The 23494-nt window shown below is 43.6% G+C and overlaps 1 protein-coding gene across 1 annotated transcript in view; it reads right to left on the bottom strand.

Moving 5' to 3' along the window:
* KIF1A (kinesin family member 1A) overlaps positions 1–23494 on the bottom strand; it is a 159486-nt gene that overhangs the window by 121513 nt on the left and 14479 nt on the right. Inside the window, 5 exon segments of the mRNA XM_040427918.1 lie at positions 88–199; positions 14259–14437; positions 16900–16965; positions 19354–19533; positions 21632–21708. Of these exon segments, the coding sequence (XP_040283852.1) occupies positions 88–199; positions 14259–14437; positions 16900–16965; positions 19354–19533; positions 21632–21708 (614 nt within the window).

Consider the following 23494-nt stretch of genomic DNA (forward strand, 5'->3'; position numbering starts at 1 on the left):
GATACAGGCAAATCACCCGCACCATACGGGATTTGTCTTGGACATTTTTCTGGTTTATCATATGTAAAGCCTGTGGACGGTTCTTACCTTCTCTGTGCTGGTCTCGGTGTCAGCATCATTTCTACGTTGGGTGAAGATTATGTTAAAGACAGCATGGGAGCGACTGCTTGTCTCGTTCATGTTTGTGGCAGCAACAGTTCTGTAAAGACAAGAGTAAACTGTACAGCAAGTAGAGGCATACAAAACCAAGCAATAATTGTGCTGCCAGTGGCGGACTTTACGACCACACAAACCAAGCAAATGCTTGGGGCCCCCTGCTAGCCAAAAACTGTTGGGTTAACAAAAACAACTAAAGGGGTGGACATACAGCCCGTGCAATGGCCCATGGGGGTCTTCCCATCTGTAATCAGTAGCAGAAGTGCTCATTCTGCACTAGGCTAAGAGTGGATTTAGCGGGCTGAGGGGACGACATTTTTTTTTAAACTCGTTTTATTGCAAGGTAAAATTTACAAGCATGGCACATAGAGAACTACAGTGACCCTCGCAGGGGCCATACGTAAAAGCAGAAGCAGTGTACGAGGAATCTTACATACATTTTCAAACAGCTGTGAACGCCAGGATGCCAAATACCAACTGTTAACGCGTTCAGTGCTAATCAGGGGGAAGAAACGTGTGAATGTATAATAGATACAGATTAGTACTACTTGCCTCAGGAGGGCAGCCAATCCGGCTCACAAGCCCTCTTACATGCCCACAGAAAGACTATCCAGAACCATCAGCCACCTGATGCCGACTCGCGTCATGCATGGTAAGTGAGGATTCGCACCAGGCCCCCCACACCCTATCAAACTTCTGCGGGCAACCCCTATGCTTATATACCATGTTTTCCATAGATACCGTAGCATTCACTAGGGACAGCCATTGACCTCTGGAGGGTAAACTGTCCCCCATCCATCGCAGGGCGATTGCCTTTCTGGCCATAAACAGTGTTCTTTCCAGGAAGATTTTATGATAGTGTGACCAAGATTCTTCGTCAACTATACCCAGTATGCACATTTTGGGACACAGCTGTAGTGAAGGAGGCACCAGGACTCTGAGGGTCTCCAGTACAGATACCCAAAACTGCCGGATGTATGAACAGTCCCACATCAGGTGCCAAAAGTCTGCACCCTCCACACCGCACCTATGACATCTGGTACTGTCCATCCTGCCCATCTTGTGAAGCCTAGTGGGGGTTAAATAGCTATAGTGCAAAATGAAGAGCTGCGTCATCCTATTATTAATAGAGGGGGACACTCTAGTAGGTGCTAGTAAAGCCTCCTCCCACTCTTCATCAGACAAAGAGGGTATAAACCCCTTCCATTTGTCCTCTACGGCCAGCGGAGACATCAGCAATCGGCGATCTAGCAGGTGGGTATAAAGGGCCGATACTATCCCCTTAGGTCCCTGAGATCTAAGTATGCCGATGGTGGGGTATTTGGATATGCTTCTACCACTGCCTCTAAATTGGGTTTGAAGTGCATGTCGCAGCTGAAGATACCTAAAAAATAGGGTACTTGGCACTAGGAACCTATCCCGGATTTGCGAGAAAGCTAATAGCTTACTATCCTCGTATAAGTCCCCCAGCGTTAGGATCCCATTCCTTCTCCACTCCCCTGCACCCTCTAATCTCAACAGGTGAGGAAACATACAGTTATCCCATATAGGAATATCGCAAGGTAAATCTTTATAAGCATTCAGCTTGGAAGCCTGCCATATCTGATGGGCTAGTTTATGCATCGGGAGGGTAGCTTTCTGTAGGCGTCCCGTTCCTTCCAACACAGGCCATAAAGTCGAAACCTGCAGATATTCATGCAGATAGTATTCCGAATTAGGCCTTGAGGTCTCAGTAACCCAGCTCCTCAGAAATCTCAGCTGACTAGCGATGAAATAAAGGAAGAAATCAGGCAGGGCTGCACCGCCTTGCAACTTCGATCTCTGAAGGACCGAGAGCGAGAGCTTTCTTCTAGCCTTCCCCCAGACAAAAGCAGTGACCAAGGAGTGTATGCGTTTAAAGAAACTCCGAGGGATCGGTGTGCAGGCATGGGACAATACATATAAACCTTTAGGTAACAAAACCATTTTCACTAGATTCAGCCTGCCCATAACAGACAATGGGAGGGCCTCCCAAGTTTTCATTTTATCATTAAAAAGAGCTTCCAGAGGCTCAACATTCAGATCGTAGGCAAGCTGTGGAGCCCTAGTGATCATTACCCCAAGATATTTGAATCTATCCACTACTGGCAGGTTATGATGGTAAGTTGCCCAGTCGTGATCCCATAAAGGCATGATGGCGGATTTACCCCAGTTTATGTGTAGACCAGAATAACGTCCAAACAGCGCTACTACCTCAATCGCCCTTGGCAGGGACACCTCCGGGCTAGACATAAAAAGTATCAGGTCATCCGCATACAAGCCTATTCTCTCCTCCCTACAGCCCAATGAAACTCTTGCGTACACTGGGTCCTGTCTGATTCTAATTGCCAGGTGTTCTATCGCAATTGCAAACAATAGGGGTGAAAGCGGACAACCCTGCCTGGTACCTCTGTGCAGGGAGATCTCCTCGGAGTAGGAGCCATTGAGCTGAATACGTGCAGATGAGTTATTATAGAGTATATTAATCCATTTAGCGAACTTGGGACCAAAACCAAAGCTTCTCAGCACAGCTATCAAGAAGGGCCATTCCAGGGAGTCAAAAGCTTTGGCCGTGTCTAAAGAGGCCAAGGCCCACCTTTCTTTCCCAGCCGAGCCTATTTGCGCAACCACCTGAGTTCTCCTAATATTATCCGAGGTGGATCTTCCCGGCATAAATCCTGATTGATCAGAGTGGATCACTGAGGTTATCGCCTTATTGAGTCTGTTGGCTAATATTCTAGTCAGGATTTTATAATCCAAGTTCAGCAATGAAATTGGACGATAAGATCCACAGTCCAGCGGATCCTTGCCAGGCTTCAAAATCAAAACAATGGAGGCATCATACATAGAAACTGGCAATGAGCCGCCGGAGTGCACCGCCCCATACAGCTTTACTAGTTGTGGCGCCAGTACCTCCTTATACTTTGCATACACTTCCACCGGAATGCCATCAGGACCCGGGGCTTTCCCAGCGGGGAGATCCGAAATGGCTCTCTCCACTTCCTCCAAGGTGATGTCCTCTTCCATAATACACCTATCCAGGTCGCTAAGTTGGGGATAGGTGACCTCAGTGAGGTACGCCTCCAGGTCCTGCTCAGTATAATTTGCCGCTGACTTATACAGGTCCGCATAGAAAGTGTGTATACAATTTAATATATCACGCACCGTCTCGACTATGCGACCATCGGTCTCCCTAAGGCGGAGTACCGGTGGAGCCATAGTGTTAGCCCGGGCTATATGGGCCAGCAACTTCCCGGCCTGGTTACCCACCTCGAACGCCTGCTGTTTAGGAAAAAAGAGTTTCCTTTTACTCTTCTCTTCCAGGTGCATGGTGTAAAGTCTGCCCCTGGTCAGCCACACCCCCCTATGTTCTTCCGTAGGGGACTCAATAAATCTCCTCTCTGCCTCCTTACAACTAGCAAGCAATTCTTCCTCTTTACGCTGCGCATCCCTCTTAACATATGAAATGGAAGACTTGAGGCAGCCTCTAAGGTACGCCTTCAGGGTCTCCCAAAGTAGCAGGGAGTCAGTGGAGACGTCCTGTGCCTCAAAGAACACCTTTAGCTGATCAGGGACTCTGTCCGACGGACCAAATAAAGTGAGCCAGAACGGATGGATGCGCATCTTGCTGCCTAATCCAGAGGAGTTAGAGGGTCCCAGCTCGGCAAGAACCGGTGCATGATCGGAGGGGCCCTGCGGTCCGTACCGAATGCTCACCAAGTCAGTGTAGGCTGTGGGATTGCCAAATAAGTAATCAATTCTAGAGAGGGCGCCCCGGGAGGGTGTAAAACAGCAGTATTCTCTAATATTCGGATTCCTGGCCCTCCACATGTCTATCCACCCCAACTCCTGGGAAATCCTAGTCAAGGACGTATCGTCGCTTCCCGTCCACATACTATCAATCCTACTTCTAAATCTATCCATGTTCTCGCTCATGACCTGGTTGAAGTCCCCCATACATAGTAATCGGGCACTGGGATAATGAGTTACAAAGCCCACAACTGACTGCAATAGGGAGACAGAGGCAGGGGGTGAGTTATACAGGTTAACTATCACATAAGGGACACAATCAACATGAGCAAATAAGAAAACGTATTGACCTCCTGGATCAATCATTGAATGATGGATCTCACATCGCAAGCTTCTGTGAAGCAAGAGCGTCACTCCCCTAGAGTGCGAGTTACCATAGGCATTAAATAGGTGCCGGACCCAGGGTTTTTTAAGCCTATGTCCCGTTTCCGGGGTGAGATGGGTCTCCTGGAGATCTAGAATGTGGGGACTGTAGGACCGTATCTGAGAGAACACAGCTATCCGCTTCTTTGGGTCACCCAGTCCCCTGACATTCCATGACATGAGTCTCAAGGAGGCCATAAGGGCGTAGCATCTATATCCAGGCTAGTTAACCCCTTAATCACTCCATTCCTCAACATAATTTGCGTCTGCTTAGAACAATACATCAATCCTACTACAGGAAGGTAATAGACATTAGGCCATGCTTGATACGAGTGTACATATGCGTGAAATAAAAGAACATATAACATCAACTTGAAAGACCTGAGGTTATCAGGTACAGGACCATAAAATGTAATGGTCCTAAACTCGGGGACCTGTATGGTGTAAATGGTTGGTATTACCACACAGGTGCCGCTCCAACCCTCATTACAATATAATCGTGAAAACTGCCACCTTTGGCTTAAAGGAGCCGAGCTCAATGACACAGTGTCCCGTCTAGCGATCCTGAAGCTCCCCTCCAGGAGAGGAGCTAACATGTAATGTCCAGATCGTCATGGACTGCATGACATAACACTGAAGCTGTAATACTTGCAAAAACGTCATTAAGCTCTAATATCGCTCCTCTCACAAGGGGGGAACAAATGATACTTGCTGTGTCCCTAGGAACCCGCTCATCGCTGAGGCCCAATCCTCAGCCTCTCTGGGGTCGCTGAAGAAGATGGTCTTTTCACCGTCTATCACTCTAAGGCGGGCAGGGTATGCCATAGAGTATTGCAGGTTCAACTCCCTTAAACGGCGCTTCACCGCCACGAATGTAGCCCTTCTCTTCTGAAGGTCCGCCGAAAAGTCCGGGAAAAGAGAGATCCTGACGTTGTCATGCCTGATGTCTTGTTTTTGTCTGGCTTGACTGAGAAGTAGATCTCGATCTCTCCAATTCAGGAGACGAGCCAGAAGAGGCCTCGGTGAAGCACCCGGAGGAGGCGGCCTGGCAGGGACACGGTGGGCCCTCTCCACAGCATATGCTGATGTGAACAGCGCTTCAGGAAACTGCTCCTTGAACCAAGTCTCCAGGAACGCTGCCGTATCTCTTCCCTCCGTCCTCTCAGGTAGGCCTAGGATTCTTACATTATTACGGCGCAACCTATTTTCTAGGTCATCGCATTTCTGCTGCCAGTGACCCATCGCCCTCTCCAGATCTTGCACTCTCCCCTCTATTGGTCTTGTCAGGTCTTCTAGGGCTGAGACGCGATCCTCAGTGGATTTAACCCGGTCACGCAGCTGCTGCATGTCATGGCGGAGTAAACTGACGTCCACTCTTACCTCCTCCAGCTTCCCGGTCAGCGAGGACTGGCACGAGGAGATCCCCATTAGTAGCTGGTCATAAGCTGCCTTTAGGGGGAACTCTGGTTCGGTTGGCTCGTCCGCCTGCGCCTGTTGAGCAGACTGACCTCTTGTGACCGCAGCGCGCGACGGTGAAGCAGACGCGGCGCCATGCTGGGCCTCAGATCTGGCAAATTCCTTTAGCCTCTCCGCTGCATTCTGAGCTTTGCTGGGCCCCATCGTCGGTGTCTGTGGTAGACAGTTTGTCAGGATGAAGTGGGATTTCAAAGGGTTATCGGAGCTGCTCTCAAACGCGAGCTCTCATGCCGGCAGTTGGCCACGCCCCCCGAGGGGACGACATTTAATGGGCTGATGGGGACATAGCTTAGTGGTCTGAGGGGTAGAACTTAGTGGTCAAATCGAGGCCACAGACATAACTTTGCTTGGGGCCCAAGAAATGGTCAGCCTGCCCCAGTATGTGCTGCCAGTATGCAACCCAGATTATATTTTAATCTCCCATGATTTATTGGCATGAGATTAGGGGAAATTCTTCTTCTTGTATATTGACCCCAGTTTGTGTAAGTCTCTGTACACGCTAACAGTTTTCTCTGTGTTACTCTGTTCCACTGTTTTTGCCGAATATAAAACAGAAACATGCACTTGTCCCACATGTTCTGTATTCCCCTGTTAGATCAATAAAAAAAAGGCAACTCTAGATATTGCTACTACACACTCATTATAGCGTCTCCGACTATTTTTGTTATTATTACCCGTCAGAAGGTCCACCTAATGAGACCAGTACTGGTGGTCAGTAGCTTAATCCTACTTCCCTGATTCTTTGTTACACAGGTGGCAGATTGATTCTTGTTATTGGGCATTACAGCTAGTAGAAAAGGCTTCTTCTCACTGATACAGGATACATTAGGTGGACATTATGACAATGAATGAAAACAGTCCACAGATGGCACCATAATAAGTATGTAAACAATATCTAGACACAAGAGTGTTCTTTTAATAAATATTCCAACTGAAAAATTGACATCTATAAGGGGTTGTGCAGCGGGATAGGTCTTCAATATCCAACTCCCTGCGCGTCCACCTCTCAGCTGTTTGAAGGGGTTGCGGCCCTCGTGTGAGCACATTGTCCTCTTCAATATTTACTTGTACATTGTCTTCCTTGTAGTGGTGGTGCAATGTAGTTACAGATTTCTTTTCCGTTCACTTAAAGGGGTTCTCCAGGGAAGATAAAAATGAAAATACTGAAAAAACATATTATAAATAAACTCCTTTAATTATTTATAACGGCTCGTTTAGTCTAGGGGACAATCAACGAAGGAGTTAAAATGGCGGCTCTCAGATTTATGAGCACAAGATCCGTCCTCCTTGTGACACTGCAGGATGGTCTGTATGAGAAAGCAGAGCACAGAGCCCTATGTAAAGTCTGCCGGTCTCAGCACTGTGAAGTACACAGAACATAGTGTGCAGTTAAACTTTGAAACGCTGTGACCCCTTCAAACAATTGATTGGTGGGTGTACAGGGAGATGAACCCCTGTGTCTGATATTGATGACCTGTCCTGAGGATAGTTCATCAATATTATTCCACTGCACAAGCCCTTTAATTATGGGGCAACCCCTCTAAGGAGGACCTTTCATTCAAATGTGCTTGCATAAATGAGTAGTGCCTATAAAACAGAGGAAAATGAAGAAATGCTGCAGTCTGTCTATCGTAGCCTTTGTGTGAAACTCATGCTGTGAGGAAGGAAGCCATCTTTTTGGTCAGAGCACACATAACACTTCTCCAGCGCCATACTATGAGCCCATTGCATGGACTAATACAGGGCAATAAGTGGGAGCAAACTGTTCATTCCTGATCATTACCAGCTTGCTCAGCTACATTTACATGCAGCAATCATCTCCATGTAGATTCTCTGTTTGTCAGCAGCACATCCCTCTTTATACAGGATGATGTGCTGCTGACAAACAATGATTTTATACAGGACAATTTTTGAGATCGAGCATTTGTGCACTCGTTCTGGATACTTGGACCAATAATCTGCCAACACCCAGCACCCCCGCCAATCAGCTGTTCCAGAGTAGCTCCAATGCTGGGAGTCGACACTAGAACTTCAACTACACAGCTCCATCCATTGTGTAGTGGACAGAGCTGGTAATTGCAGTACTGCTTTCACTGAAGTGAATGAGAACAGAGCTGCAGTTAGCAGCTCTGTCCACTATACAATGTACAGAGCTGCGTAGTTTCGGTACCAACTTCTGGCACTGGAGCTACTCTGGAACAGCTGATTGTCAAAAGTGCGATGAGTCGGACCCCTATTGATCAGATATTGATGGCCTATCCAGTCAGTCTATCCACTCAACACAGTTCAAGGGATTGTGCAAGAAAGGGGGGGGGGATTGGCCCCTCAAACACACTTGGCAGGACCTGTAAAGGAAAGCTTAGTTACCCGATTCCCTGCGCTGGCTTCTCGCTCCTTCTCCTCCAGTCCTCCAGTGCTCCACTGTGCTCCCTTGCTGTCCACATCCTGTTTGATATCGGTGCAGTCAATCACTGGCCAGTGACTGGTTGCAGCGATGTCAAACAGGATGTCAATAATGAGGGAGTCGAGCGGAGCATCGCAGGCTGGACAGAGAGAGCAGGAAGCCAGAGCTGGGAAGCAGGTATGCAAGCATCCCTTTATAGGTCTGGCCAAGTGGAACGCGGAAGGGGTTGCCAAAACCCTTACATTCTTGCACAACCCCTTTAAGATCCCTTTACATTGGCCAAGAGAGCAGGCAATTATAGGAAATGATCCATTCCTGATAATTGCCTGCTCAACAGAGGAGGTGTGAGCGGTATTTACATGTAGCTATCCCCTCCGCTGCACGAAGACAAGAGATTACGCGTCCCCGTAGAGAATCATTGCTTCTAAGCAGACGACGATTGCTATTAGCAAAGCACGATTTGCTGCCCACAAATTATGATTTAGGTGACCGCATAAACAATGATTTGAATGAGCATTTGCTCGTTCACTGAGTGATTGGTGGCACCTTTACACAAGGCAATTATCAGGAACAAGATTTCCTAGGAATGTGTCACCAACTTACCTGTCCGGGGTCCAGCACCATGGTATGGGGCTCGGGCACGGCTGCGCCGTTTCAGATTCGCTGCCTGGCTATGCACCCTTTGAGACACGGAATAAGCCACGCTCCCTGGTGACACGAGCGCATCCATATTTGTGATTAAACCCTCCATCCTCCGACTATATATCATAGTGTCCCCCCGGCTTTTGACCTTATTACGTACAACCCTTCTATATGTGGTTGCGTTCCGTGTCTTAAGCAGAGCAGGAAACGTTGACCAGTTGCAGACTTGCAGCTTAGGGCTTGCACTGCAGTTAGGCAGGGTTCAGTCAAGACTCACTGTGTGTGTGTTTCCCTGCCTACTGTGCTGACAGCATGCTCCTTACTGATGATTGCCCCAATACTTGGCCTGTGCAAAGAGGCTTTTAGAGAGGAAAAATATGGGTTCACATCGCAGAAATAAGGCAGAGGACATGAAAAAAATCTAAATAAGGCTACTTTCACACTACCGTTTTTGCTGGATCTGCCAGGGTCCAGCAAAAATGCTTTCGTTACTGATAATACAACCATCTGCATCCGTTATGAACGGATCCGGTTGTATTATCTTTAACATAGCCAAGACGGATCCATCATGAACTCCATTGAAAGTCAATGGGGGACGGATCCGTTTTCTATTGTGTCAGAGAAAACGGATCCCTCCTCATTGACTTGCATTGGGGGTAATGCCGGATCCGTCTTGCTCCGCATCCCAGGATAGAAAGCAAAATACATCATGTTGCAGTTTGCTCTCCGGTCTGGGAACGCAACTAAATGGAGCGCAATGCATTTTGGAGCATTCCGTTCTGTTCAGTTCAGTTTCGTCCCCATTGACAATAAATGGGGACAAAACTGAAGCGTTTTTGGCCGGTATTGAGCCCCTATGACGGATCTCAATACCGGAAAACTTAAACACTAGTGTGAAAGTAGCCTATAACAGCTTTTTTTGTAATAGTAGGAGCACTTTAAAGTCAATGACATCTGTTTTGAATGGTTTCCTATTTCTATGTGAAATTTCTCCCAAACTTCAAAAACATAGGTGCACATCTACTCAGGAATAACAGTAACTCTCAAAGTTAAACATTTGTCATTTTTTTCTATGTCCCAATCTCTAGGGCCTTGTCTTCACAAATGTCAGTGATGTAAATGTTTGCAAAATCAGTAGCAAATAAAGCCTATTTTAAGTAGAGAGCAGCAACCATATCCAGGAAACTAAAATCCTGCAGTGGAGGGCATAATACAGCTATGCTCATGTTCACCTGTATAGAGCCAAGAGTGTCTGAGGCCAGTGCCATAGCTATCATTGGGACAGATCCTATATGCGCATGGCCATGCACAGAGAAATAGCACAGAATGCTGACTGCATCGGAAACTTCTATATCTCAATCATTTCAGGAGCCTTGTCCTATTCTCTGTGAAGTTTTTCATGAAAAGCATGGAATCCACATAATGTTCTTGCAAATGTGCCATCTGCAGCCTGTTTATGTTTAAAGAGCACCTGTCAGAGGATCAACCCTATTAAACCAGGCATACTGCCTTGTAGGGTTGACCCTGCTTGTGAAAAAAAAAACGTTCCTGCGAAAAAAGACTTTTGGGTCCAGAACAGAACCTCCTTCACTGAAGCTAGAATAAGAAGCGCATGCGAGGCCACCCTCCATTCCCCACCATGAAAGCTCCAAAAATAGCTTAGTACTGGCTTGGCTAATCCCCGAAGTCCCATAGTAGTGAATAGAGGGGTGGCTGTACTTGTGCAGCTTGCCCTCCATTCACTGTGGGCATCCATAGATAGAGGAGCATGCTCACTCAACCGTTTTCTGAAGTCCCATAGCAGTGAATGGAGAGGATGCTGCTCATTAGCAGGGGTGCTTTGAAGTCTGGACGTTTGCCTATTTCCCCTATGCAAAGTTATAAACTTCTTACTTTATTTTACTTAAAAAGGTTAACTTGCACTGTTAAATACCATGTAACTGCATTTTGTATGCTGTGATATATATCCTGTTCATTCATTTGCACTGTATTTGGGAGGCTCTGTGGAAAGGGTTAAAGAATCGTGAGAGACTTTTGGGACTTTGAATGAAAGGTTGGTAATTTTCCACAGCTGCCAAAGAAAAGCATATTTTGGAGGGAAAAAGAGACTTATTTACCACAAAACCCAGACAGACTGACCTTTTGAATGCCTGGTTTAGCTGTGCTGTTATGTCTGAAAACCTGTTTGTGTCCAGAAAAATTGCTGTAATGCAAGTCTATAAGAGACGGGAGTTGTAACAATGTATCTGTTTGTGCTAGAAGGTTCTAGTTCAGCTAGAAATTGTATATAAAGAGAGCAGTCAAAGCCCCTAGTGTTCTGCAGTTAGGGACCTGTCAGGAGCATAGCTATAGGGGGTGCAGAGGTAGCAGATGCTACCGAGCTTGATGGGGCCCATAGACCCTTGTACCACATAAGACACCGGTATTATAGAAAGTCCATGCTGGTCAAGTTAAACCACTGGCTAGAAGGAAGGGCTTAGGTCAATAATTTGCCATGGGGATGGGGGGCTGCCGTTTCAGTTTTTGCCTCAGGCAGCCTGAAGGCTATGTGCTTCCCTGCCCCTGGCCACAAAGCACTGAAGGAAGGGGGGCCCACGCTGAACTCTTGCTCAAGGGTCCATGAGCCTTTAGATACGGCCTGTGACCAGTGCTTGGAGAGGAAGACTCTGCCAACCTTCATGAGTGACCAGAAGAAGACCCTGAAATGGGGATGCTGAGCCACAGACAATGGATCACCAGCTCTGTGACCAAGAGGCAACCCGGACTACTGAGATACAGATCGTGGGCCTCCAGCCTTCGGCCAGGGTACCAGCCTTCTAAGAGAGAGGGACCGCTAGCTTAGTGTTGAGCGCGAATATTCGAATTGCGAATTTTTTTCTCGAATATCGCAATTTCGAGATTTCGCGAATATTTAGAATATCGTTCTATATATTCGCGAAATAGAATATTCGTTTTTTTTCTTTTTTTTTTTTTATTATATTTTTTTCTTTCCCACTTCCCTAAAGTTGTTCTTACCTGTCCTTTGGATTCCTGGCTTCCTGGCTGCTCCAGTCAGTGGCGCTTTCAACTTACTGCTATATTCCATATTAGCTAAATTACAATCTAATCTATATGTGTATTTTACGAAATTTCGCAATAGTCGCAATTGCGATGCGAGTAATATAACACGAAATATTCGCATGAAGATTTCAACTTAGCACTGCTATACTCCATATTCTATCCCAATATGGAATATAGCTGTGCTAAGTTAGCACTGCTATATTCTATATTAGGCTAGAATATGGAGTATAGCTGTGCTAAGTTGAAATCTTCATGCGAATATTTCGTGTTATATTAGTCGCATCGCAATTTAATAGAACGCATCGAGTAATATAACACGAAATATTCGCATGAAGATTTCAACTTAGCAGCGCTAAGTTGAAATCTTCATGCGAATATTTCGTGTTATATTAGTCGCATCGCAATTTAATAGAACGCATCGAGTAATATAACACGAAATATTCGCATGAAGATTTCAACTTAGCACTGCTATACTCCATATTCTAGCCTAATATGGAATATAGCTGTGCTAAGTTAGCACTGCTATATTCCATATTAGGCTAGAATATGGAGTATAGCTGTGCTAAGTTGAAATCTTCATGCGAATATTTCGTGTTATATTAGTCGCATCGCAATTTCGACTTTTTCAAATGTTCTTAATATTGCTCTAACTTCGTCTTTTAGAAATTTCGTAATATTGCTCTAACTTCGTCTCTTAGAATATTACGAATATTCTAAAAGACGAAGTTAGAGCAATATTACGAAATTTCTTAAAATACACATATAGATTGTAATTTAGCTAATATAGTGCTATAATCCCTTTTTTTTCCTGTAATTTTTTTTGCCTCTTCTGAACTTAAGTTTTGTAAAATATGTACACTATTAAAAATTATTACTATAGCAGTATATTAGCTTAAATACAATCTATGTGTATTTTACGAAATTTCGTAATATTGCTCTAACTTCATCTTTTAGAATATTACGAATATTCTAAAAGACGAAGTTAGAGCAATATTAAGAACATTTGCAAAAGTCGAAATTGCGATGCGAGTAATATAACACGAAATAGTCGCATGAAGATTTCAATTTAGCACAGCTATATTCCATATTCTAGCCTAATATGGAATATAGCAGTGCTAACTTAACACAGCTATATTCCATATTAGGCTAGAATATGGAATATAGCAGTGCTAAGTTTAAATCTTCATGCGACTATTTCGTGTTATATTACTCGCATCGCAATTTCGACTTTTGCAAATGTTCTTAATATTGCTCTAACTTCGTCTTTTAGAATATTCGTAATATTCTAAGAGACGAAGTTAGAGCAATATTACAAAATTTCGTAATATACACATATTAGCCTAGCCATAGTCATTAGCATAGGAACGTTGCCTTATACTATCAAGATAAATTTTCGCAATATGCGAAAAATAATTTCGCGATAATTGGAATAATTGCGAATATTCGATTTCGACGAATATAACACGAATATTCATGCGAATATTCGCGAAATATCGCGAAACCGAATATGGCACCTCCCGCTCATCACTACGCTAGCTCAGGCCTTTCCTCAGCATCAAACCCTTCCTCTGCCAAGGAGGAGACTGGAGGAGCCAGCCCTATGCCTCGCCTGTATTGTTTTGTAACTGAATTTCTCCAGTAAAGAAGCACACTGCTTGACTGCAGACCCTGTCTCCCTGGACTTATTTCCCATTGGGGTGCACCAGGTCTTACCATCTCTTCCGGAGGCCAGCAACATGTGGTAACACCTTGCCGGTGTCTGGGGGACCCAGCGTAGCATTGGGGCCACCTTAAACCCGGTCATTGCACATCTCCAAAAAACTCCATGCAGATGTTAAGGTGCAATTACACCATGTTGCCTAGTAGACAATTATCAGGAAGGGAGCGTTCCTTCCCCACAATTGCCTGCTCATCACCAATCACCTCCACTGTTCAGGGACAAGCAATTGATACTGCAATCTCTCATCCTCATACAAATTAATTGTTTCTGGGCAGCAGATCACCATTTACACAGCACAAATTGTTGCCCAGAAATGATGATTTAGTTGTCTGCACCTCAGATCATGTCACCCGATGAATGAGAGTCTTGCTTATTCATCGGGTGATCTGCAGCACTTTTACACGGGCAGATTATAGAGAACGCTCATTCGTATGAACGTTCATTCCTCATAATCTGGGAAGAGTAAGTGAAGCATTGCACTCTATGGATTAAGACTGATGGTCCCTTTGGTTGCAGACTGTAGGTTTAGTGAAGATCACCCCATTGTCATCTTTTGAACAAGGCAGAGGTATTAACCACATCATTCAGATAGTGCTACAAGCAGAGTACCTGGCTTTATTGCCTGAGTCCATTAGATATTGAATGTCTTGGTAGGAGGTGACAGCCAACTTTGACAAGTCTTCCACATAAGGTCCTAGGAGTGGGTGCTCACGGACACGAAGATTCCCCTTATTCTTTGGATTTAAGAGGTCTCTGACACGCTCACAGTATATCTCCATATAACTGACCTAAGATGCAGTGGAATAAAAATAAGTATTCTTCAGGGAAATGAAACTCAACCAAAAAGAGACAATTCAAAGTAAAGCACAACAAAGTACTTTGGATGCCTAGCAAAATAGGCTAGATATGTACAATATTAGAAAGTAATACTATGTTATAAAAGCAGTACATTTACCTATATTGTCTATATAGCACCAACATATTCCATGGGGCTGAACACACATTGTAATCTTCTTTCTATCTATCTATCTATCTATCTATCTATCTATCTATCTATCTATCTATCTATCTATCTATCTATCTTATATATATCTTTTGATCTTGGTAACTGCTTTACTTGGTTGTCTATTGCCTTCAATACTAAATACTAATATTAAATTTCCCCTGCATATGAAATGTGGACATATTTGCATCTTCACTGAAAAGGAGGTGTCCTTTAAACCAGGGGTGCACTACTTTTTCTGGTTGGGGGCCACATTGTCAGCCTGAACCAATTCCAAGGGCCAAAAATAAAACTTAAAGGGGTATTACCAACTGAAATACTGTATTTATAGCATATTGAACATACAGTATATATAATATATACATTTATCATATTAAGCCCTCAGGGGCTTAATATGAGAAAAGAACTCATGTATTTTTATTATTTTTTTTGTTTTGTTTTGAGCCCCTATTCTTCTTTGTCATTCGATAATGCCAAATATGTTTGGTTACAGACTGAAAGAGATGATATACTAACAAATTGATTTTATTGTCTGGACACTTTTAATACTGTTCACATATTTCGTATTTTATATAAATTTTGATATGTGAATATTATTATATTTATGGTATACTTTTGATACACATATTTATGTAGATGTTTTCAGAACAACAAATACATGATGTGGTTTTTCAAGTAATTTTATTTTATGTTTTTTGTGGGGAGTTAATGTGGCCAGCATCCATAAGGGTTAAATTGGAATGTTTCACATTCTTACCCTCACCATTAGTAGGTGGAGTTATTTCTCCTTTAAATCCCAATCAGATGTGGTCACATTCAGTTACGATTAAGAACATAATTGTTTGAAATGCGTTAACTGTCTAATTACACTTCTAATGGGAGAATACATGAAAGATACATGTGAGCAGCCACAAGACATAGACATACATGTTTGTTACCAGATGGTTGGGGGCGGCACAGAATGGTACGGAGGACCGCAGGTTGTGCACCCCTGCTTTAAACCCTATAAGTGCTTGACGTTGTCCCAGCTCTGTACACTGTTTTCTACCAGAAACAGCTTATTAGTGGGGGTGTTGGGCGTTGGACCCCCACTGATCTCATACTGTTGGTCCTGTAAAACCCGTCTACCAGGCCAGCTTTCATACAATACTTTTTTTTTTGCTGTGTGGTAAATTAAACTAAATAAGCTAAATATAATAGATTCTATTTTTGTATCTGTTGTACTGTATTAGAGACACATCCGACAGTGTTTGGCCTTAATGGGGTTCTTAGGATAGGTCATCAATACCAGATCAATACCAGATCAGCAGGGTCCAATTCCCATTTGTCAGTGGGAGCGACCCTGCAATAACCAGCTCCATCTATGTAGTTCCAGTGCCATTTTCCTTCTCTGGACCTCCTGCAGAACAGCAGATCAGTAGCGGTGCTGGGAGTAAGACCCCTGCCGATCTGATATTGAGAGCCTACCCTAAGGATTGGCCATCAGTATAAAAGTCCTGGAGTACCCTTCCAAAAAACTATGTTTTATAGAAGACAGCACACAATTTTCATTTAAAATAACAGTAATCTCTATTCCAATCGCACTATTAAAGGGGTACTGTATTTCATTCTTATAAAGTGATGGCATATCAAGAGATTATGCCATCACTATATGACTGGTAGGTGTCCAATGTCCGATATCCCCACTGGCCCTGAGAACCATAGGGATGCAGCACTGGTTTAGTGCTGCTCCCCTTTCTAAGTGCAACAGCTCTCCCTGCCATTCAGCTCTCCCTGCCATTCAGCTCTCCCTGCCATTCAGCTCTCCCTGACATTCAGCTCTCCCTGACATTCAGCTCTCCCTGCCATTCAGCTCTCCCTGCCATTCAGCTCTCCCTGACATTCAGCTCTCCCTGACATTCAGCTCTCCCTGACATTCAGCTCTCCCTGACATTCAGCTCTCTCTGCCATTCAGCTCTCCTTGACATTCAGCTCTCCCTGACATTCAGCTCTCCCTGACATTCAGCTCCAGCCCCGTTCACTTGAATTGAGGCATACTGCAGTTTCCTGCACAATGGGCGACCAGGGTACTGCTATGAAGGAGGAAATGAGTGAAGGGGATGCAGCGTCCACTGAATTCTCAGGATCGGCGCGGGTCGCAGAGGTTGGACCTGATAAAGCGACAGCATTTTCTACCAATATGCTGTCACTTTATAGCCTTCCTCTCAAATTCTGATTAAATGTATAGAGACTGATGAGAACACATACCTCCACAGAATAAGACATGTTGTCATTTGTCGTGTCACTGATCCGTGAAAAGAGATCTTCACAAAGCTGAAACACAAAGGTTTAATGATGTCAAAGGTTTAATATATATATATATATATATATATATATATATATATATATATATAATATGCATGTATGATTAATAAACCTGTCACTGAGACCATCAAGTCACAGTCATCAAGAGGTTAACACTTTACAGACAGTGTATGGTTAATTAATAATTCACAGACACAGTGGATATCTTGAATATTTTATAGACTGTGAGGCGTCAATGAATAATTCAGCGAGTGAGGGGTTAAACAGATTAAAAGCAGCAAGTTAACCCCCGCTTAGACAGTGATCCCTCAAAACCATGCGGCATACCTTTGACATAAACAGCGCAGTCATTTTCTGCATGTAATGTCATTATTATAATGGCAGGAAATTAAGGTTGCAAGCGCACTGCTATTTAATGGAAACTTTCAAAGACCATAAATGTCACCGGGGCCCGAGAGTATAATGGCCAGACGTGAATGACAGCGGTGCATCACAGCATGACGTCCATCTCCTTAGATAACCTTATAGCAGGACGCATCCTTCTAGTGTGATACGACAGGCTGACTGTCCCTAAGACATTTGTTGTATAGGTGAAGAGAATTAGATCAATTCGAGTGCAGTTACTGCACCGTGCACATTCACTCTTCTGTATTTCATCAGTGTTTATCGCCCTTTTTTTTTTTTTAACTAAAGCCAAGAGTGGATAATGGAAAGATTTTTGGTTTTATCTGTTTTAATTTCAAATTTGGCTTTAAAAATATATTAAAAACACTGATCAAAAACACCAGTGTGAAAGAGGCCTTAGGGTGCAACCCCATGGTGCAACTGGCCAAGCCACACCCACCAGCAGCAACCAATGGCTGCACAATTTTGCGGTGAATTTGTGCGGCCATTGGGTGCTGCAGGTGGGCGTGGCTTAGCCATTTGTGGCCAGCTGAACAACTGGCTTGTACCTTTATTGTAGATACTGTGGTTAAAGGGGTTGTCCAGGTTATGGATCTTCATATCTTGGCCAGAGTGAAGAACAGTTACAAAGAGCATCTCTCACTCTGGAGGACCTACCCTGTCCTGTATTACACAGACAAACCAGTGGTTTGAATGGACACTGTGCAATGTCTTACTGTCCTTGTAGTGGCCAGGACTTCCTGGCCAGAACTTCCTAAAAATTACAGCTCATCATTGAGGGTTCCTGCAGAAAGACACTTTGTGATTAGCTTATTGTCCATTCTAACAATTAGGCACGGTCCAAAAAGGACAAAGGCTAGACCTTAGTATAACCACTCTAGTTTCAGCAAAATAGTATTAACAATGATCAGTAATATATATAGGGCTATACTCAAATGGCATTGACCAAATGTGTTAAAGGGGTTTTTCTGGGACTTTTATATCCTATAAAAGTATCAGAAAAACCCTTTAATTAATTTACAGGGCTAACAGTTTGCAGTGAGTCATTTTGGTTCTAATCAGATGGACATTGTCATGGTAGGATTTTTATATCCAACCAATTGTCTGTGATAATCCAAATTATTAGATTTTCTCCATCAGTTAGAGTATATGACTGGTCATGAAAAGAATCACACCTAGACAGGACATGTGGGATACCTCTTCTGGCCCTTCCTCCAAAAAGTTCTTTAATTTATAAGGAAAGGTCCTGGGTTTCAAATTAACCAATCCGATTATGCCAACTGTTGTAACAAAAACCTATATACCTCCTTAGGATAACATCTGGAATCATGGTGGCTATTAAGCAGGAAACCAGAGGAGTTCTTTTGTCTGGATGCAGATGAGGTGCTGGCTTATTTAATATAGAGTCATGTCTCAAGGCCTATTTAAAGAGCCGAACATTGACTTATAGGATAGCTGCCTTACATCTGGTGGCATTAGAGGCAGAGCTTGTTAAGAGCTCATTTGCATCCCTTCCCTCCCAGAATTCCAGAAGAGCACGTATGTCCTATAAGTCTCCTCATGCCGACTAAGGCGCTCTCTCCCCAAGGAGAGTTAGTACCACCCAAATTTTGTCTGGATACATATCCCTGAAGTCTATATACAGCTTATAGCAGACATTGCAGAGTTAGAACATGTGCTTACAAAGAGTATGATTCAGAAACTTACAGAACAGCAGTGTCAAATATTGATATAATATCAATATTTGAAATTATAAATGAACCGTTTTAACTTTTTCCATATCAATATCCAGATAACAAGCTCACATAGATGAAGAGCCTTTGAAGCTGTTCAAAACTGAATATTCAGCATGTGTACCTTAATAGTTGTCTGATATTTAGGTGTAAACTGTGTAATATTTGCATGATAGAAATCTACATCCAGAATTAATGCTGTTGAGAAATAGAGCATACTCTTCCAAGAAGGCTGCTCCTCTTGATATGGTGTTGTTACCTGGGGTATGATTCCTTGTTGGTTTGGCTCCTGTTTGCCCATCATGGTATAAGATTTACCAGCTCCAGTCTGTCCATAGGCGAAAATACACACATTGTATCCTTCAAAGGCATGGAGTAACATCTCCTCCCCAATGTCACGGTAGACCTGTTGTTGCCCGGCGAACTGACTGTCCTCATCCTGTATATGAGATAATTTCATAGTTCATACCTCATATATCAATTTATATACTTGATATCACACAACTACTTGAGTGTGACTGTTGCGTAACCTTTTTGGGTGCTAAAAAAACTCTCTATGGTGTCCTCTCCATCTGCTTTCAGCTCATAGTCATAATCAAGCATCTGTCTCTATGTTGCTATGCTCCAGGTACTTATGGTATCAATCACTCCTGAAATAAATGCTACTCTCTAGGGCACAATGACTTCAGTGCAGAACTAAAGAATTGTGGGGCCTTAACTCCTTGGGTTCAAAAAGTCTGTAAACTAGAGATAGCAGAACTTGCAGATCCTGGGCCCAGCCCAAAATCTGTAATGGGGCCCCCACATCCTATGTGCTTTTTAGAATACTGATGTCTTCTTATGGGGCTTTTGGACCCTCTCAGGCTCCTGGACCCCGTAGCGACTTCTACCTCAGGCAATGCATGTAGTAAGAATGCTACTTGATGCAAGGCCTCACACATAAGTATACATTTCCAATGACATTTATAGAAGCGGATGTATTACAGTGTTGTGTGGCACAACAGGTGAGGGCATTTTCAATTTGTGGCAGCTGAAGCCTCGTATATGCATTAAATTGAGCCTCCATTGATTTTCACACATTCACATACTTACCAACATCTCAGTTGGTAAAGTCGGGGCATATAAGACTCGCCCGTGGGAAGGCCCCAGACCCGCCAGGAAACACCCACTTGTGGATGGGATTTGTATTAACCCCACCCATTTTCGGCCTGGAACAGGGCAAATTTTCCAGGACTGTCTCTGAAAATCAGGCACAGTCCCAGCAAATTTGGGACAGTTGGCAATGCTACAGTTGGCAGTTGCTATGCATTCAGATGGCATGTTATTAAATATACTGTATCCCTATAGAAAGCGTGATGAATAGAACAGAGTTATCATCGATACAAGACAGTTGTATATGGATATGTCAATCAAACTTAAGGTATGTACAAAATATTACCACAAGAGTGATCAACTAGAGCTGAAACATCACACATAAGATGCAACCAAATAGTATTCATTGGTAAATGTGGACAATTTTGGTGGCATCTATCATCAATTTAATCTCTACGGCCTAAGATCTAATCTGCGGCCTACTGGATCTGCTGACATAAGATGAAAGTAAAACATAAATATAGGATGACCATAGACATGAGATATTTCTTGGCAGAGCTAGCCAGTCTTCTCCTCTCATCCTGGTAGGAGAAATGTTATAATGGTAGGACTAGATGTCGCCACCACTGGTCGAGATGTATTTGCGATATGGCAGAAGACTACACGGCCATACAAGCGCAGAAACTTTCAGTTCTGTTGTATTGCCAATCGCTTCCTTATTGTTAATGGCCATACAGTTTTGCACGCAGTCATTAAGGGGTTAGTAACACATAATGGCTGACAGACAGAACTGCATGAAAACCACATCAGAAAAAACACATGCAATATGTTTTACCTGTAAAAAATGGACGACAAAAATGTTTGTGTTTTTTCCAGATGCAGTGTTACCCGCACCTCAAATATTATGTGTGAATATACCCTAAAAATAAGCAAGCAATAAATCAGTATCTAATACAGTGGTCCCCAACCAGTGGCTCAGGAGCCACATGTGGCTCACGACCCCCTGCTGTGTGGCTCACTATGGGAATCCGGAGTGATGACCATATGTACTGACAATTGACATTGTTGCAGAGCTATCCCACCAATCAGTGCCAACTTGAATGGCATAATACTAGTGCTAAAGGTCACACTAAAATATTTATCAGCAAATGTTTGCAATTTCATGTTTTTTGTTTATCCACATTCAAAATTTCTCCCCTCTATTTTTGAATTGCTTGTTGCTTCCCACCATCACTGAAAGGTTGTGGGCCTCCGATCTAATAGAAAACAGCCGTGGCTTCCATGACTGAGCAGTTTTTGGCTGCCCGTCAGCTGCCACCTCTGGTCCTACCAATGCCGTCCTTTGTATTGCCTTTATATTGGCTGTGCTACTGATCAGTAATTCTAGGTTTGCAGTTATCTGAATGTTCAGTAGTCCTGTTGAGATTCCGATTTTCATTACTCACGGAAGTATGGGACCAGTACGAGTAGTCAAAACTGAAGCATTTCGGAGATTCTTTTGGCTGTTTGGGGTTGATAATTGCTGCAAGGAAAATGAAAAAGGAACAATTAAATAAAAGCGATATACAGGATAGCTAAGTGTTCAACCAGCTGATTGCACAAAGGGTGAATATTATGTCACTGGTCATAGCTGCTCTGAGCAGAGAGTGCCTACAACACCCATCATCTCCTCTGTGGATAGATAATGAATGTTTTTCATGGGATAACCCCTTTAATAACTTATTTATGACTGGTACTTGATTGGTCACCAAATAGGAGAACTAGTAAAAGCTGCTGGGGGCAGTATTTAAAGAGAGTGTGTCAGCACTATGTCTCTGACAGCACTACAAAGGGGAGCACAGTACACTGCATGCAGAATTATTAGGCAAATGAGTATTTTGACCACATCATCCTCTTTATGCATGTTGTCTTACTCCAAGCTGTATAGGCTCGAAAGCCTACTACCAATTAAGCATATTAGGTGATGTGCATCTCTGTAATGAGAAGGGGTGTGGTCTAATGACATCAACACCCTATATCAGGTGTGCATAATTATTAGGCAACTTCCTTTCCTTTGGCAAAATGGGTCAAAAGAAGGACTTGACAGGCTCAGAAAAGTCAAAAATAGTGAGATATCTTGCAGAGGGATGCAGCACTCTTAAAATTGCAAAGCTTCTGAAGCGTGATCATCGAACAATCAAGCGTTTCATTCAAAATAGTCAACAGGGTCGCAAGAAGCGTGTGGAAAAACCAAGGCGCAAAATAACTGCCCATGAACTGAGAAAAGTCAAGCGTGCAGCTGCCAAGATGCCACTTGCCACCAGTTTGGCCATATTTCAGAGCTGCAACATCACTGGAGTGCCCAAAAGCACAAGGTGTGCAATACTCAGAGACATGGCCAAGGTAAGAAAGGCTGAAAGACGACCACCACTGAACAAGACACACAAGCTGAAACGTCAAGACTGGGCCAAGAAATATCTCAAGACTGATTTTTCTAAGGTTTTATGGACTGATGAAATGAGAGTGAGTCTTGATGGGCCAGATGGATGGGCCCGTGGCTGGATTGGTAAAGGGCAGAGAGCTCCAGTCCGACTCAGACGCCAGCAAGGTGGAGGTGGAGTACTGGTTTGGGCTGGTATCATCAAAGATGAGCTTGTGGGGCCTTTTCGGGTTGAGGATGGAGTCAAGCTCAACTCCCAGTCCTACTGCCAGTTTCTGGAAGACACCTTCTTCAAGCAGTGGTACAGGAAGAAGTCTGCATCCTTCAAGAAAAACATGATTTTCATGCAGGACAATGCTCCATCACACGCGTCCAAGTACTCCACAGCGTGGCTGGCAAGAAAGGGTATAAAAGAAGAAAATCTAATGACATGGCCTCCTTGTTCACCTGATCTCAACCCCATTGAGAACCTGTGGTCCATCATCAAATGTGAGATTTACAAGGAGGGAAAACAGTACACCTCTCTGAACAGTGTCTGGGAGGCTGTGGTTGCTCCTGCACGCAATGTTGATGGTGAACAGATCAAAACACTGACAGAATCCATGGATGGCAGGCTTTTGAGTGTCTTTGCAAAGAAAGGGGTGGCTATATTGGTCACTGATTTGTTTTTGTTTTGTTTTTGAATGTCAGAAATGTATATTTGTGAATGTTGAGATGTTATATTGGTTTCACTGGTAAAAATAAGTAATTGAAATGGGTATATATTTGTTTTTTGTTAAGTTGCCTAATAATTATGCACAGTAATAGTCACCTGCACACACAGATATCCCCCTAAAATAGCTAAAACTAAAAACAAACTAAAAACTACTTCCAAAAATATTCAGCTTTG

This window comes from Bufo bufo, chromosome 4 (genome assembly GCF_905171765.1).
Source record: "Bufo bufo chromosome 4, aBufBuf1.1, whole genome shotgun sequence".
NCBI classification, from domain to species: domain Eukaryota; kingdom Metazoa; phylum Chordata; class Amphibia; order Anura; family Bufonidae; genus Bufo; species Bufo bufo.